We start from the raw sequence: 13,389 nt of genomic DNA, 5'->3' as shown, positions 1-13,389 counted from the left end.
TTCTCTTTCTTTCTTTCTCTCTCTCTCTCTCTCTCTCTCTCTCTCTCTCTCTCTCTCTCTCTTTCTCTCTCTCTCTCTCTCTCTCCTTCTGCCTACTTTTCAAGTTATGTTCAGTGGGAGAGCTCTGTGACTCCCTCTTGTTGGATTTTGATTCCTGTCTTTTTGGAGCACGCTTTAAAGATTGGTATAGAAGGATAGTCAGAATAGTTTCAGCTTTTGATGCTACTAAGCCACCATCTTGACTCCACCTGCCAGCTCTTTTTGATTATGTCTTCTCTATATTTCTCATCTGTCCCTTTCTCTCCATACAACTAGTAGTGCCCAAGTCACTCTATCATGGTAGTGGGTGCTTAGATGGGGCAGAATTCTGGCTAAAACATAATTCAGTGTAGGCATAGGCCCACTGACCAATATGAGTTTGACAAAGGGTAGCTATAGCTATGCTCTCTGCTAAAAGCAATGCCCATAGTCAGGACAAGGTATGACTACTTAAGTTGATGTAGGTTAGAAGCATGACCAAAGTGGGAAAGGTGTTTCATTACTGTGCATTCAGTGGTGTTGCATGTGGGCTGAGCATTGGTTTAAGTACCAGCTCATTCAGCACAGGGCTAGGCTTTCTCCTCAGTTGTGGACATAAAGATGGATAGTGAGGGCCAAGTTTGTGGATCTGGGAGCATATACAGAATGGTGGTGAGGCTGCTCATTTTGGGAAGTACTCTAGTGTTAACTTAGTGAGAAGGGCTTGCTGAAGCCTTTACCACAGATGGGGCAGTACAAGGGTTTTTACATAGTGTGGGTTCAGTTATGCTGTGCCAGTATGGAATACTGGGCAAAGTACTTTGCACATATAGGTCACCCATGAAACTTGGAAGCTTGTGGGGTCTCTGGGCAGACAAGACCCTGTGTGTTATGACTGGGTGAATGGTTAAATTTAGGGCTAAGAGAAGGCTGACAGACAAAATCTGAAAGTTTAGAAGTTCCTTTAAAAAGGACAAAGTATAGTGGAAGCTTTGAAAATAAGAGTACAGAGGATGGAAGGGGAATCGGGGCAGAAACTACAGTAAATACATAGATGATGATGGGCAACATTTTGGTCAGTGATGGAGGAATGAAAATCCACATTAGGCACAGATTGGTGTAGATTAAACTGGAAGAACTGTTGAAACAGAGGCACCAGGGTCTTCGAATGATAGAACATCATTCAGTCTTAATGAGAGGGAATAGAAGGTTTAGAGACTCTTAAGATGAACTGCCAGACAATCTTATTTAAAGTCTTTAACCTGCATGATCCCTGTGCATAAAGAGTTTGGGGACTTAATGGGGCTATAAGAGCTCAAGTGGTTAGAGAATTATAAGTATCTGACTCCTGCCTCTTTTCAAAAAGATAACTCAAATTTTTGAACCCAGGCTCCAGATTAACTAAGCTTCACTGTAGGCCAATTACCTAAAAGTCTAAAGGAAACAGCTCATCACATGGAATGAAAACTACCTCAGGTATCTTTCCCATTATAGTAGAATAGGGGAATCTTTTAAATTTGATTGCAGAAAACATCTGTTGGAAATAGTTAATTTAGCTAAAAGATTCAGTTATAATATAAGTAAAAACTCAAACCCCAGCAACATGTAAAGGAAGAAGAGAGGAATGCATTTACTAAAACATGGTCCAAAGGACTTGAAAATTCTTCAGAGTGAGTCTTTCGATAATGTATATTGAAACAGCTTCCTAGGATATTAAGACATTTATAGTATAGGAGAGGGCTGGATGAAGTGTTTGGAGTCATGGGCCCAAATCTGGCACAAAATTGTTAGCTATGTAATATGTAATTAGAATTGTGTACCCTTGAACTACATTTCCCAGAATCCCTTTCCTTTTGTCTCCATGTTAAGTCCTTACATTGTGTAGATAAAGTTTTGTGTAACTCCACCTTCTCTCTTCTGCTTTCTCAGTCGGGGAAACTACTCTTTACTCCCAGTTTTACTTTCCTCTACTTCAAGTGATTATTAAAAAAATCTTATAAAATTAGAGTGATTAGATATTAATTTTTAATCTTACAATAACCTTGAGCAAAGGTTTTTCATTCAAGTTTAAAGTTCCTTATTTATAAAATGGATATACTTGTTCTACCAACCTTATCAGCATTGTTATAAGAATCAAAAGATGCAGTGTATATAGATATGCTTAGATTATATTAAAGCACTACATAAATGTCAGCTACAATCAATCTAGGATCTATGTTTTATTTTTATATATAGAGAGATATATGTTACATTTGCAGTGTATTGGTGGTACTTTCAGATAAAATGTCAATTACGAGTTAGGGTATTCAACATTAACATGAATATTTTGACTATACAGCAGTTCCGTCCTCTGGGAGGTGCTGGTAGGCATAAACTCAGCACATTAGGGTCCCAGTCTGGTATCCTAGTAACCTGTTAACATAGTAGGTTAGAAGCCATCTAAGAAGGCTCAAATCTGGGGGTGGGGAGGGTGGGGGGGGGTAAAAAACTTACTAGTAGAGAAATTGCAGTGAGAATCTCAAATGATGCACCAGTGAAGGAGAAAAATGAAGGGAAAAGGCTGTCAAGGGACTTCCAAGATAGGTCAGATCCAGGGAGCAGTTCTTAGTAGATAGCTTGGGCTCCTGTGCCATTCTTTCATCCTTTATCTCCCCAGGCTGTTCTTGGATGTCTTGCTCTAGCATCTGGGTCTCATTCCTTCCAATCTGGTTCCAAATGGGGAATAAGGGTTGGTTTAAGGATTAGAAACCCTGAGGAGACAAGAAAATACCATCCACTAATAGGTTTAGCCTCCAAATCCTAAGGCTGGAAATTTCTCATCTAGTGAATTACATGCTATTCACCCCCAAGGTCAAGAAGAGACTAACCAGGGGCAGCTGGGTGGCTCAGTGAATTGAGAACCAGGCCTAGAGATGAGAGATCCTGGGTTCAAATCTGTCCTCACACCTCCGCTGTGTGACCCTGGGTAAGTCACTTAACCCCCCACTACCTAGCCCTTACTACTCTTATGCCTTAAAACCAATACAACAGTAGTGATTCTAAGACAGAAGAAAAGGGTTTTAAAAAGAGAGACTAACCACCCTTCTCTTGCCTAGATCACAAGGTCTTAGCCTGGGATTCATAAACTTAAAAACATTTTTTAAAAATAGCTTTGTTTAGATAACTGTTGATTAGTTTCCTTTGTAATATTTTGTTTTTTATTTTATACATTTAAAAACATTCTTCTGATAAGGGGTCCACAGGTTTTACCAGGCCATCATGAGGTCTCTGACACAAAAAGGCTGACTAACATATCCTCCAGATTCCCATTCAGCCAAGCCCCTAAGAGCCTCAGCGTCTCATCCGTCCCTCCTTGTACCTCATTTCCCCCCGGGCCCCAACCAGCCGTGCCCCTCACCCGCCCGTCCAAGTGGCATAGGTCCCCCGCAAGAGGTCCCATTAGAGGACCCTCTTCGCGGGGCGCACACGCCCTCACTCCTCCTGGCAGAAGTACAAGGCAACATCGGCGAACCTCACGAGGTCGCTTGACCCCGGTAGGGGTCCAGCCTGGCGCACGGACCTATGTGCCTCTTGCTGCTTTCTCCTTTTACTGGGTGATACCCGGTCAGCGCCCGCGCCCCGTCACTCAGGGAGCGCGTGCGTGATCTTTCTTGGGACACCCTCCACTCTGGAGCTGAGACCCCGCCCGTTATAAAGCCCCGCCCATCCCGGACCCCGCCCCGGGAATAGTTGTGTTTTCTGAGCTTCGGCCTCTACCTTCGGGCACATTCGGGTGTCCCAGGCTGTGGAGCCGAGGGCTGACAGAAGCTCCACCCATTCCGTAGAGAAGAGGGAACTGAGGGGACCGGAAGTAGCTTCTTGTGGGGCTCCTCTAGGATTCAGGGAGTTGAAGCTGCTCTGTGGCGCCCAACTCAATGGCTGTTGGGACGTCGGGGCAACCGAACCGGAAGATTGCTTTAAACTATTTGGCTCGGCTTTAGCTTCGCCGCCTTTATCCTCATCCCTGAGAAAGCTTTTTTTTTTTTTTTTTTTTTTTAATAGCTTCTTAATTGCTCTCTTAGAAAATGACGCCACTCCGGCCTCTTTGGCCCTCATAGCACTTTTCTCTTTGCCCTCAAGCACGATGGCGAAAGTTTTGGCTTCTTGCCCGTAGGGAAGATGGCCGCAGCGGCGGCTTCACGCCCTTTTTTACCACCCCGGAAGACTGTACCCGGCGATTGGGCGGCGCCCGTCGGCCCAGGGAAGAAGGTGTACGGCGGTTGGGCCGGGTCAGGAAGGGCAGGTTTTAAAGGAGCCGGAGGTGGGAGCAGTCTGAGAACCGGGATCTGCGGGAGGCGGCGGTGAGCGGCCGGCGGAGGGATGGGCGAAGGGGAGGGAAACGGGGCGGGGAGAGAAAGAGAAAGCGAGCCGGGCCCGCGAGCTAGTCGCGGGGAGGGATGAAGGGAGGAAAGCCGACCCATGCTCTCCCCCGCGGGAAAGGAAGCCCGGTGGGTGATTGCTCTGGGGTGGGCGGGACATTCTCGGGATTCTGTGGGTCGGGGATCGATTTGACAGTGGATCCCGAGGGATCTTCGAAGGGAGATCACCGGGGAGATCTCAGAATAGGGGACTTGTGGTGGCAACATCTGGTGGAAAGATCTCCGAGTTGGTGTATTAGGGAGGGTGATTACTTGTCCCATGGGTTTCTGATTCAGAGATTGAGGCTGAAGGACTTATCCTGCAGGGATCTGGCAAAGGCTGAAAGTCCGCTAGTGGGAACTGTTGGGAAGAACTTGAAAAACTTGCGAGGTTGAAAGCTCTTGAATCGGTCTGAGGGGAAGAAAATAGTTGCAATTCGCTGGAGAGGAGGAAAGTCACTGAGGGAAGCTATTTCAAAGAACATCCTCCTCCCACCCCCATGAAGGAAGTTTTTGAGGGAACTTAGGAGAAGGTGCAGGATCAGAGGCACAAATTTTATGGTACAAAGACTTGTAAAGGAATTGATGGAGAGGAAGATTTTTCTTTTTTTAAAAGAGATGGTTGGGTGGGCTTCCCCAAGGACTGGATGGGAGAGAGGGAGGACAATTGGGAGAATCTTTGAGTTTATAGAAAGATTTATGTAAGGGTTCAAGCAGTTGTGAAAGAGTAATTCGTCAATGGGCTTGAGGAGATAGGTATATCTTTTAAAGGTTCCCAGGGAGGAAAAGATTCTAGATTTCCTGAGGAATTAGACTGTAGGCTGCAATCTGTAATGGACTCCTTCAAGGAGATGGGTATTAATAGTATTCAGGGAGTGAAAGGATTCTCCAGGAAAGATTAAAGGTATTCTATACCTAGCAAAGAGGGTGCCATGTTGGGGACAGCCCTAGAAGATGGGCTGACCCTTACTCCCCTCCCCCACCCCAGGCTGCAGCCAGGGGTTAAACCTGGGACCCTTCAGGGACTCCCTGAAGCTATCGCTATCCCTATGGACTTGCCCCAAGATTCCAGGTGAGAGCGTAGCCCCTGGCCTCCCTCTAGATCTCCTTCATCCTTCTTCCTCAGGGAAGAGCCTCAGTCCCCCTGTAGGGTAGTGGGAGTCTGGGGGTGGTAGTACCAGGGGTATTGTGGGTTATGTTTCCTTCCTGACCTATCATCACTCATACCAGGCAAAGGGTATATGAATGGAGCTAATCAAACACCCCCCTAGGGGAGTGTCACACACACACACACACACACACACACACACACACACACACACACACCTTCTTTTCTCCCTCCCCTTCAAACCCCCTAGTCAGCCTTCCCTCAACCGGGAACCACTGGTCAGAGCACCATGGGAAGCAAGAACTCGGAAGCGGCCAAAGCTGCAGCAGCAGCTTGGAGAACCCAAGCTGAGCCAGAGGGTGGCAGGGACTCCATCACCCCTGGAGAAGGCTTCTCAGCGGGTTCTTACAGTGGTGCTGGAGGATGTCATTGCTACCAGAATGGTGAGTTCCTTAAGAGGGTAGGGAATAGATCCTGCCCTATGGGGTTTCAATACTTAACATATTTACTTGGTAGAGTAGTATTTCTAGGAATAATTTCCTGGCAGAAACTAAATGGCAATGCCAGAGATGAGTCCAAAGATGCTTCCAGGTATATTGTTGGGTCATTTTGCCAGTACTGCAACCTATGAAAGGAGTTAGATGATCATGCTGTATTTTCAGAGTGTGCTTTTCTCTTTAGTTTCTTTCTTTTCTTTCATTCTCCTCTTGCTTATCCTTATATAGTTATCCTTCCATGCTAGTCTCTTTGAAACTGGTTTCATCATTCCTTGTTCATTCATGTCCACAAAATGGTCCCTCTTTGTGCCCACCAAAAATCAATCATCCTCTTAGTGTTTCTGGATAGCTAATCAAATGCACTTGATGTCAACCTGGCCATTCCCGTCTTTGACACTTTCTTTTCTTTCCCACTAACTTTCTTCTAGTCCCAAGAGATGCTTCCTGAAATGCCCTCAACCACACCAAGACGGAGCAGTAGACTAGAATCAAACCGCTCCCAGCCTTCTATCTCCCCACTTGACCAGTCTTCGTGGAGCCCTCAGTCAAGGTGGGTGGGCCCATTGATGGGAGTAGAATATGAGGACATCAGAAAAATCAATCCAGATGTACCCAATTCTTCTCTCTTCATCCCCTTCCCTTACAGACCTCCTGACTGGTCTACCCTGTGCCGGCAGCCACTGACTCGAGCTCCAAAACGTATTGGAGTCCAGAGGAGGAGGCCACTACAACTGGGAACATCCAGGCGGGGGGCTGAGGAGAACCCTCCAGACCAGGATAAAATCTCCCAGCCAGCCCTGCTTGTGATGTTGGAGGACATTAAGGATCCTCAGTCTCCAGTGAAGGCCCAGGAGAGACTGGTGAGAATCACAGAAGAATGGAGACTAGAAACAGGGAAAAACCAGGGTTACATCAGTCAAATCTTTTTTGAGCTCTTCTTTGTGTTCAACCCTATGACAGGTGTTCTGGGGAATATGAAAGAAACCTAAGAAATGGTCCTTTTCTCTGGCAGCTTTCACTCTGCAGAACTAATGGTACAAAATTCAGAACAGCTTTAGAATTGCTAAATTGTGTGGTCCTGTCTGTAAATTCATACCAGCTCAGAGAAGTTGAGGTCAATGTGAACTAGAATACTTTGGGTAAGCTTCAGAAAAGAGTTGGAGCTTGAGCTTGGCCTTGAAGGATGAATAGGTTTAAATAAGCTGAATGGAGGACTTTGTAGGTAGGGGAAACAGCATGAAAGAAGAAATAGGGGTCATTTTTAAGAGGGGAGGTTAGGGATAAGGGAGAATCAGTGTCAATATCCTTAAGTTTTACGAAGGTTGTAGGCAACAATTGAGTGTTAGGGAGGCCAAAGGGGGCTCCCTGTGTGGCTCCCTTCCCTGTGAGTTCTGTTCCGCTTATCCCCAGGGCTTCAACAATGAGACTGAAGACCCAGGGATCTCAGCATGCAGGTGAGGGGCCTGGGTCAGCTGGGACTATCCCAGAAGTCAGCCAGGCATTTTCCGATTGACCTGCTACATTTTCTGGGGAGGTAGCCCCAGTGGCTGAGTGCCCTGGAAACTTGGCTTTAAGCAGGGGGAGTGGTTTGGTTTTAGTGTGGCAAGGGGATAGGCATTGCTTACTGTGACTTTTAGCATCTGTCTCCTTACGGTGGGTATAGCCTAAAGTGGGAGTCCCTTCCTGATTTCCCTCTTTCCTTTATGCCTCTTCTTAATGTCCCCTGAAATCCAACATGGTAGATTAGGGAAGGCATCATCTGGGATTCTTTTTCTCCTACTTCCATCCCTGTCCCCTTTTTCAAGGTGACCCTTACAGGTCTGTAATTAGGAAGAGATGGATTCTCTGAAGAGAAACAGACTCTGATTGGATGAGTTGGTGGAGCTGGGATTTCATCCAGCATTGCTATATTACTCTCTTCACCTGGAACCAAAATTGACTGCCCCTCTCTTTCCCCTAGAATTGATCATATGACAGCTATTCACCAATCAATGCCTTCTTCCATGGATTTGGATTCAGTGTTTCGGCAGGCTTCTCCTGTGGATCATTCTGATTGCATTTTGCCAGGTAGGTGGGGCACTGAACCCCCTGACCTGTCCTGCTGGAGGGGTGGTAGGTAGCTTGAAAAGAGGTGGCATTGTATTTTATGTGCTACATATCTTTTATGTGATACATTGCTTTTGAAGGGGGTAAGTAAAACCTTTGTAAATATAGAAGACTATTCACCGAACATGTCCAGATATGTAACTAAAGGCACTTTAGAGGTGGAGCTTAAGCTTTCTGAATTGAAGTTTCTCTTCTTAATGGATAGGTCTATTTAGAAGGATAGTTATTGGGCAGGAATGCATATGGGAGTTCTTTTTTCTCTTCATCTTTCTTTTCTCTTCTTCCTACACAGGCTCAGACCCAGAGACCCCATCTCCCCCACCCTCCAGCCTCTTGCGGCCACGCCTGAGCCCTTGGGGCCTGGCACCCCTCTTCCGCTCGGTCCGCTCTAAGCTAGAAAGCTTTGCTGACATCTTCCTCACCCCAACCAAGACCCCCCAGGCCCCACCCACAATCCCTACATCCCCAGCCTCACCTATGAAGCTGGAACTGAAGATTGCCATCTCTGAAGCCCCTGAGTCTGGGAGAGTCCGGGTAGAGGAGGGGGAGGGGCCTGTAAGCCCTCGTCCCCCCATCCGTCAGTGGAGGGCCCAGGGCCCTGGCCTTCCTACTAGTCCTAGGCCTTCTTTGGGTCGAAGCCACTCCTGCCCGGACCTGGGACCTCCTGGGGAAGGGGGATGTGCATGGTCAGCCTTCTCTCCACATCCAAATAGGCCTAGACCCAGAAGGCATACAGTTGGGGGTGGGGAGCTGGCTCGGGCCCCACCACCTTCTCGACCTTGCCTTCGAAAAGAGGTTTTTCCCTTGGGAGGGTCAGGCATATCCCCAAACATTGTTGCCACCTGCTCTCCTGCTGCTTCTTCTTCCTCCTCTTTCTCGGACCTGCCAGAATCCAGGTAACCCACCCAATTTAACTGCAGTGTCCTGACTGTTCTCTCTTCCCTAGATTCTTCACTCTCTCCTTTCTCTTTTCTTCCTGGGGTGGGTAGGGGAGGTGGCAGAATATTTTGGGTTAGACATGAGAAAAGAGGACTAAGAGAAATGATTACCTTGTGCTTTTTTTCCCCCTTAGGGTTTGTTCCCCACAAGGCGGGGAGCAACGCCGTCCAGAACACATGGTGCTGTCAGACTCTGAGACCAAGGTAGAACCATTTGAGGGAGGGAATGGGGGAAGTTCTAGACTAAGGGACTGGGGCAAACCTCATGACCTGTCCTTTTCTGTCTCCTCCCAGGCAGTGGGAAAAGTCTCCTGCTTTAGGATCCGAAGGACACCTTCTAGGACTCAGCCCAACCTCACTCCAATGGGGCTGCCTCGGCCAATCAGGTGAGAGGATTCTGTCAACGCCACATCCATTGTCCTTATATAGAAGTGCTATATGATATATATTTTTTTACTATCTGCTATATGTGGGGTCTTTTCTCACTGTGGGAAGAACTAATAATACAGCAATCTCAATTTGGATTAATTTTTCACTTTTTGCTAGGAAGTTGGAAAACCCTTTTTATAGTAGGTCTCTTTAATACATTTGGCTCCTTAGTGTACCCTGTCAAAGAGTTATTTTTTTTTTTAGTTTCCCCAATAACAGAACTAAAAAGTATTTAACAATAAATTTCAAGATCAGGGAGAGGAAATAATCCGTATTTATCACTGTTGATTTTTGTCACTTTAATGAATCCATGATGTAAAGAATTCCAGCTTTTAGACTATTTGCAAATATTAATGTCTTTCAACCCAGCTTAATTAAGGTTACTTAAGTCATTTTGTCAGGTGTTAGGTTGAGTGGCTTTTGTGTTTCCTGCCTTTTTAACCCACAGGTTGAATAAGAAGGAGTTCAGTCTAGAAGAAATTTACACCAATAAGAATTATCGGTCCCCTACAGCCAAACGGTGAGTAGACTAGAGGAATTAGGGAAAGATAAGTGGATATACAATGATAAATTTTAAGGTTTAGGTGATGGAAAAAATGGGTGGTGTCATGGAGAGGGCATCAGTGGGTATCAAAAAGGCTAAACAGGAGATAACTTTAAGGTTATGGAAAGTCCTGCCTATGCTACTTATTAACAGAAGAGTCTTAGGCAAGTCATTTATCCTCTTATTTTCTCATCTGTAAGATGAGAAAGTTGGACTTCTAAGGCCCCTTCTGGTTTTGATGTGATTCTAGAGGACACTGACTTGCTTCTGGTTCTAGGTCCTTTGAGACTATCTTTGAAGAGCCACGAGAGAGAAATGGAACCCTGGTCTTTACAAGTTCCCGGAAACTTCGTCGAGCAGTGGAATTCCGAGATTGCAGCCTCCCCCGGCACCGAAGGCCTTCCAGGGCAGGTCGCCCTACCCCAGGCCGAGTCCCTACCCCTGACCTGGGACCTTTGCTGCAGCAGAGACTGGAAGAACTAGATGCTCTGCTGTTGCAAGAGGAAGATGAGCCAGGCAAGGACTAGGAGCTTTAGTTTTCATGTCCAGAATCTTGTCCGTCCAGCCTTGGATTGTGGACCTTGCCCTTGGGAGGAAGGGTCCCAGGGAAGGGTGTTCAGCCAGGAGGCTGTTTTTCTCCTTAATTTCTAGTAAAGTTTTTCATATGACTATTTTGTCCCTTTGTGATTCCCCCACTCCTCAGATCAGTACCTTATTTAGAGCTGGGAGGAGTTTTACTTAGTCCAGGGGGAAACTAGGTGGCCCAATGGGTTGAGAGCCAGGCCTAGAAACAGGAGGTCCAGAGTTCAAATTAGGCCTCAGACACTTCCTAGCTGTGTGACCCTGGGCAAGTTAAATCACTTACCTCCCACTGCCTAATAGCCCTTACTGCTCTTCTGCCTGGGAACAACAACAAAAAAGGTCCAGTAGTGCCCTCCCTCTGGTTTTACTGATAAAAAATTGAGGCCAAGAGATGTTAAATGTCTTAGGTACACAGATACTGAGTGACCAAGCCTTTGATTTGAACTTGGGGGAGTATGTTCTGGTGAAGAGAAAATGTAAAAGATTTGAGAGTTGGAAAAGTATGAGATGTCTGAAGACCCGAGTAGCTTGTGGCCCAAATCACACAAAATTTTTTTTACTGGAAGTTATCTTCTACCAGGAAAGTCGCCCTAGCAAGAAGTTTCCAGCGGGTTTCTGGAGACTGAACGAAAGAACAAGTAGACGGAACACTCGATAGGATTTACAAAATAGTCATCCCCTTTCTACAGAGTGGGGAAACTGGCCAGAAAGTGCCTTGGGCTCTTTGCAGGCTTCCCACCCACAAAGGCTAGTTAATCTGCCCAGAGCATTAGAGCTGGTAGGGACTGCGGAGATCACCCCACTGCAACCTCGTTCCCCAAAGGGCTGGAGGCAAAGAAAGGTGCAAGGTCTGGCCGGAGCAGCCTGTGGAGCAGCCGAGGTGGGTTACAAGCTCCTTGTCCAGTCGCCTGTCCAGGCCCCTACCCACATAAGAATACGCCGGCAGGCAGGCCTGAGGTCTACGACCGAGAGCACGAGGCGGCGCACAAACCTCTCCCCGCCCCTGCTCCCCCACCGGATGAAACTGTGGGCCGCACCTGGGAACCCAAGTGATTGGACGAAGGTCGACCGAGGTGGGGCGAAGAAACTGCGCATGTGAGATGCGAGGAAGAAACTACTTCAGGGAGGAGGGGACAGAAGAGGCGGATTTAGTTCAGTCCGCGTCCACGAGCAGCAGATTAGCCAACCGACTCGGGCGGCATGCGCGCACCACCTTCTAGTTACGCAGGTGCTTCGTCACTTGAGCCGCCCAATCAAAGACCAGCAGGAAGGGGCGGGGGAGTCGGGGGATTGGGACCAGAAATACGTCAGACTAATCGGGATTCGGGGATAGGAAAGGGGAGGGGTCATCTCACATGATCCAATTGCTGTTCCTTGGGCCACTGATCCCCACCCAGATCCTCCTATTACGAACACCGTCTTGACCTATCAACGATCGAGTCCTTCGAAGGGGTGGGAAAAGAGGAGGAGAAGGAGAGGAAGACGGAGAGAGAGGAGGGGCGGGGGAGGGGTGAAGAAGAAGAGAGAACCTAAAGACAACGAGAGAGCGCGAGCAGAACCCCCGCCCTCTCAACGGCCGCTCCCTGGCCCTTAAAGGGGCAAGTCAGTGAGAGAAGGAGGAAGAGAAGAGAAGAAGGGACTTTTTATGTCGGCGGAAAGCAAAGCCATCCCCCATCACCATTGCCTCACATCCGGGGATTTGGGGGCTGCCCCTTCAGCCCCGCCCCCCCTCACGCCTTTCATGGCGCCCGGAGGAGGAGGCTGGAGAAACTGGGCTCAGAGGAGGCCCCTTTAAATTTTCTTAAAGGGGAGGTGCTGCACTCGGAGGACACCAACGTCTACCTTAAAGGGGAAGCCGCCGGACAAGAGCTGCCAAATCACGGACAGGCCGTCGGAAAGATTAGGGAGAAAGTGGCTTCTCGTCTTTACCTTCTTCTCTCAGGCCTTTTCAATTCGGTTTAACGGGGAAGTTGACGCATGTGAAGGACTGTAAATTAACTCATTCCCTTAAAGGGGTCGTTTGTGTCACTAAAACCTTAAACTCTCGAAATTAGCAGTTTTCGTTACCTGGAGGGTCTTAAATCCTTTTAAAGGTGGGGCCTGCGTCTGTCTTAGAGCTTTCGTGCCGTTTTTAAAGGCTTGAACCCTGCTCTTCCTCTGGAGGTCTTGAAAACCATCCCTCCCAGGGGGAAGTCGGCTGCTCTCGGAGAAGCACAAGGCTTTCTTAAAGGGGCTGCTGCTGGCAAACTTCAAAGTCTCTTTAAAGGGGTGGTTTCCCCCTTCTTCCTCAGGAGGACAGTAAGCCTCTTTTAAAGGGGTGACCTACACCGCCCGGAGGACTCTGAGCCCGTTCTTAAAGGGGTGGTGCCGGCTCCCATCTTCCTTCGGACTTTCGGCTCCCTCTTTAAAGGGGCGGCCCCCAGCTTTCCGCCGGGAGGACTGTAAACCCCGCCTTAAAGGGGAGGCTGTGGCCCTCTCTTCCTCCTCCTCCTCCTCCTCCTCCTCCTCCTCCTGCTCCGTCTGTAGCCCCCGGGGTTCCGGGCTTGAGGGGTGGCTCCGGTTGCTCCCGGATGCGGGGCTGAGGGCGGTCACCATGGAGACCGCGGCGGCCCCGGCCCCGGCCCCTGGCCCGCCGGGCTGGGGCGGCGAGGGCGCCTCTCAGCCGCGGCGGCAGCGACGGTGCTCGCGGCGGGACCGGGAGCGGCGGCGCCGGGGCGGGGGGCGGCGGGCAGCCGCCGGGGACGCGCCGCGGACATTGCTGGGGGCGGCC

The 13,389-nt window shown here is 48.4% G+C and overlaps 2 protein-coding genes across 3 annotated transcripts in view; both read left to right on the top strand.

Annotated features, from left to right (window-relative positions):
* The first annotated feature begins 4,090 nt into the window (after positions 1–4,090).
* Positions 4,091–10,705, top strand: PRR14 (proline rich 14). 2 transcript variants are annotated; one of them, XM_044659737.1, is made up of 12 exons: positions 4,091–4,358; positions 5,404–5,487; positions 5,774–5,966; positions 6,449–6,570; positions 6,667–6,880; positions 7,431–7,474; positions 7,981–8,087; positions 8,419–9,022; positions 9,199–9,268; positions 9,359–9,450; positions 9,942–10,013; positions 10,315–10,705. In XM_044659737.1, the coding sequence occupies exons 1-12, from the start codon at positions 4,177–4,179 to the stop codon at positions 10,562–10,564; spliced, it is 2,034 nt and encodes a 677-aa protein (XP_044515672.1). In that variant the 5' UTR covers positions 4,091–4,176; the 3' UTR covers positions 10,565–10,705. The 2 variants fall into 2 exon arrangements, with proteins under 2 accessions (XP_044515672.1, XP_044515678.1); XM_044659743.1 differs by lacking the exon at positions 5,404–5,487 and having other exon boundaries at positions 4,266–4,505.
* A 2,507-nt stretch (positions 10,706–13,212) lies between these two features.
* Positions 13,213–13,389, top strand: part of FBRS (fibrosin) — a 22,654-nt gene continuing 22,477 nt past the window's right edge. The window contains exon 1 of the mRNA XM_044659728.1: positions 13,213–13,327. Within this exon, the coding sequence (XP_044515663.1) occupies positions 13,213–13,327 (115 nt within the window). The remainder of the gene's footprint in view (positions 13,328–13,389) is intronic.

The sequence above is a fragment of the Gracilinanus agilis genome, chromosome 1 (genome assembly GCF_016433145.1).
Source record: "Gracilinanus agilis isolate LMUSP501 chromosome 1, AgileGrace, whole genome shotgun sequence".
Classification (NCBI taxonomy): Eukaryota; Metazoa; Chordata; class Mammalia; order Didelphimorphia; family Didelphidae; genus Gracilinanus; species Gracilinanus agilis.
This window is presented reverse-complemented; position numbering and strand designations above follow the sequence as displayed.

What these genes read in the sequence shown, in the direction of transcription:
- PRR14 (XM_044659737.1), top strand. Translation starts at nt 4,177, where the DNA reads ATGGCCGCAGCGGCGGCTTCACGCCCTTTTTTACCACCCCGGAAGACT. An exon ending in GACTTGCCCCAAGATTCCAG is followed by an intron (nt 5,488 to 5,773) that starts GTGAGAGCGTAG and finishes CAAACCCCCTAG; the next exon opens with TCAGCCTTCCCTCAACCGGG. An exon ending in ATGTCATTGCTACCAGAATG is followed by an intron (nt 5,967 to 6,448) that starts GTGAGTTCCTTA and finishes ACTTTCTTCTAG; the next exon opens with TCCCAAGAGATGCTTCCTGA.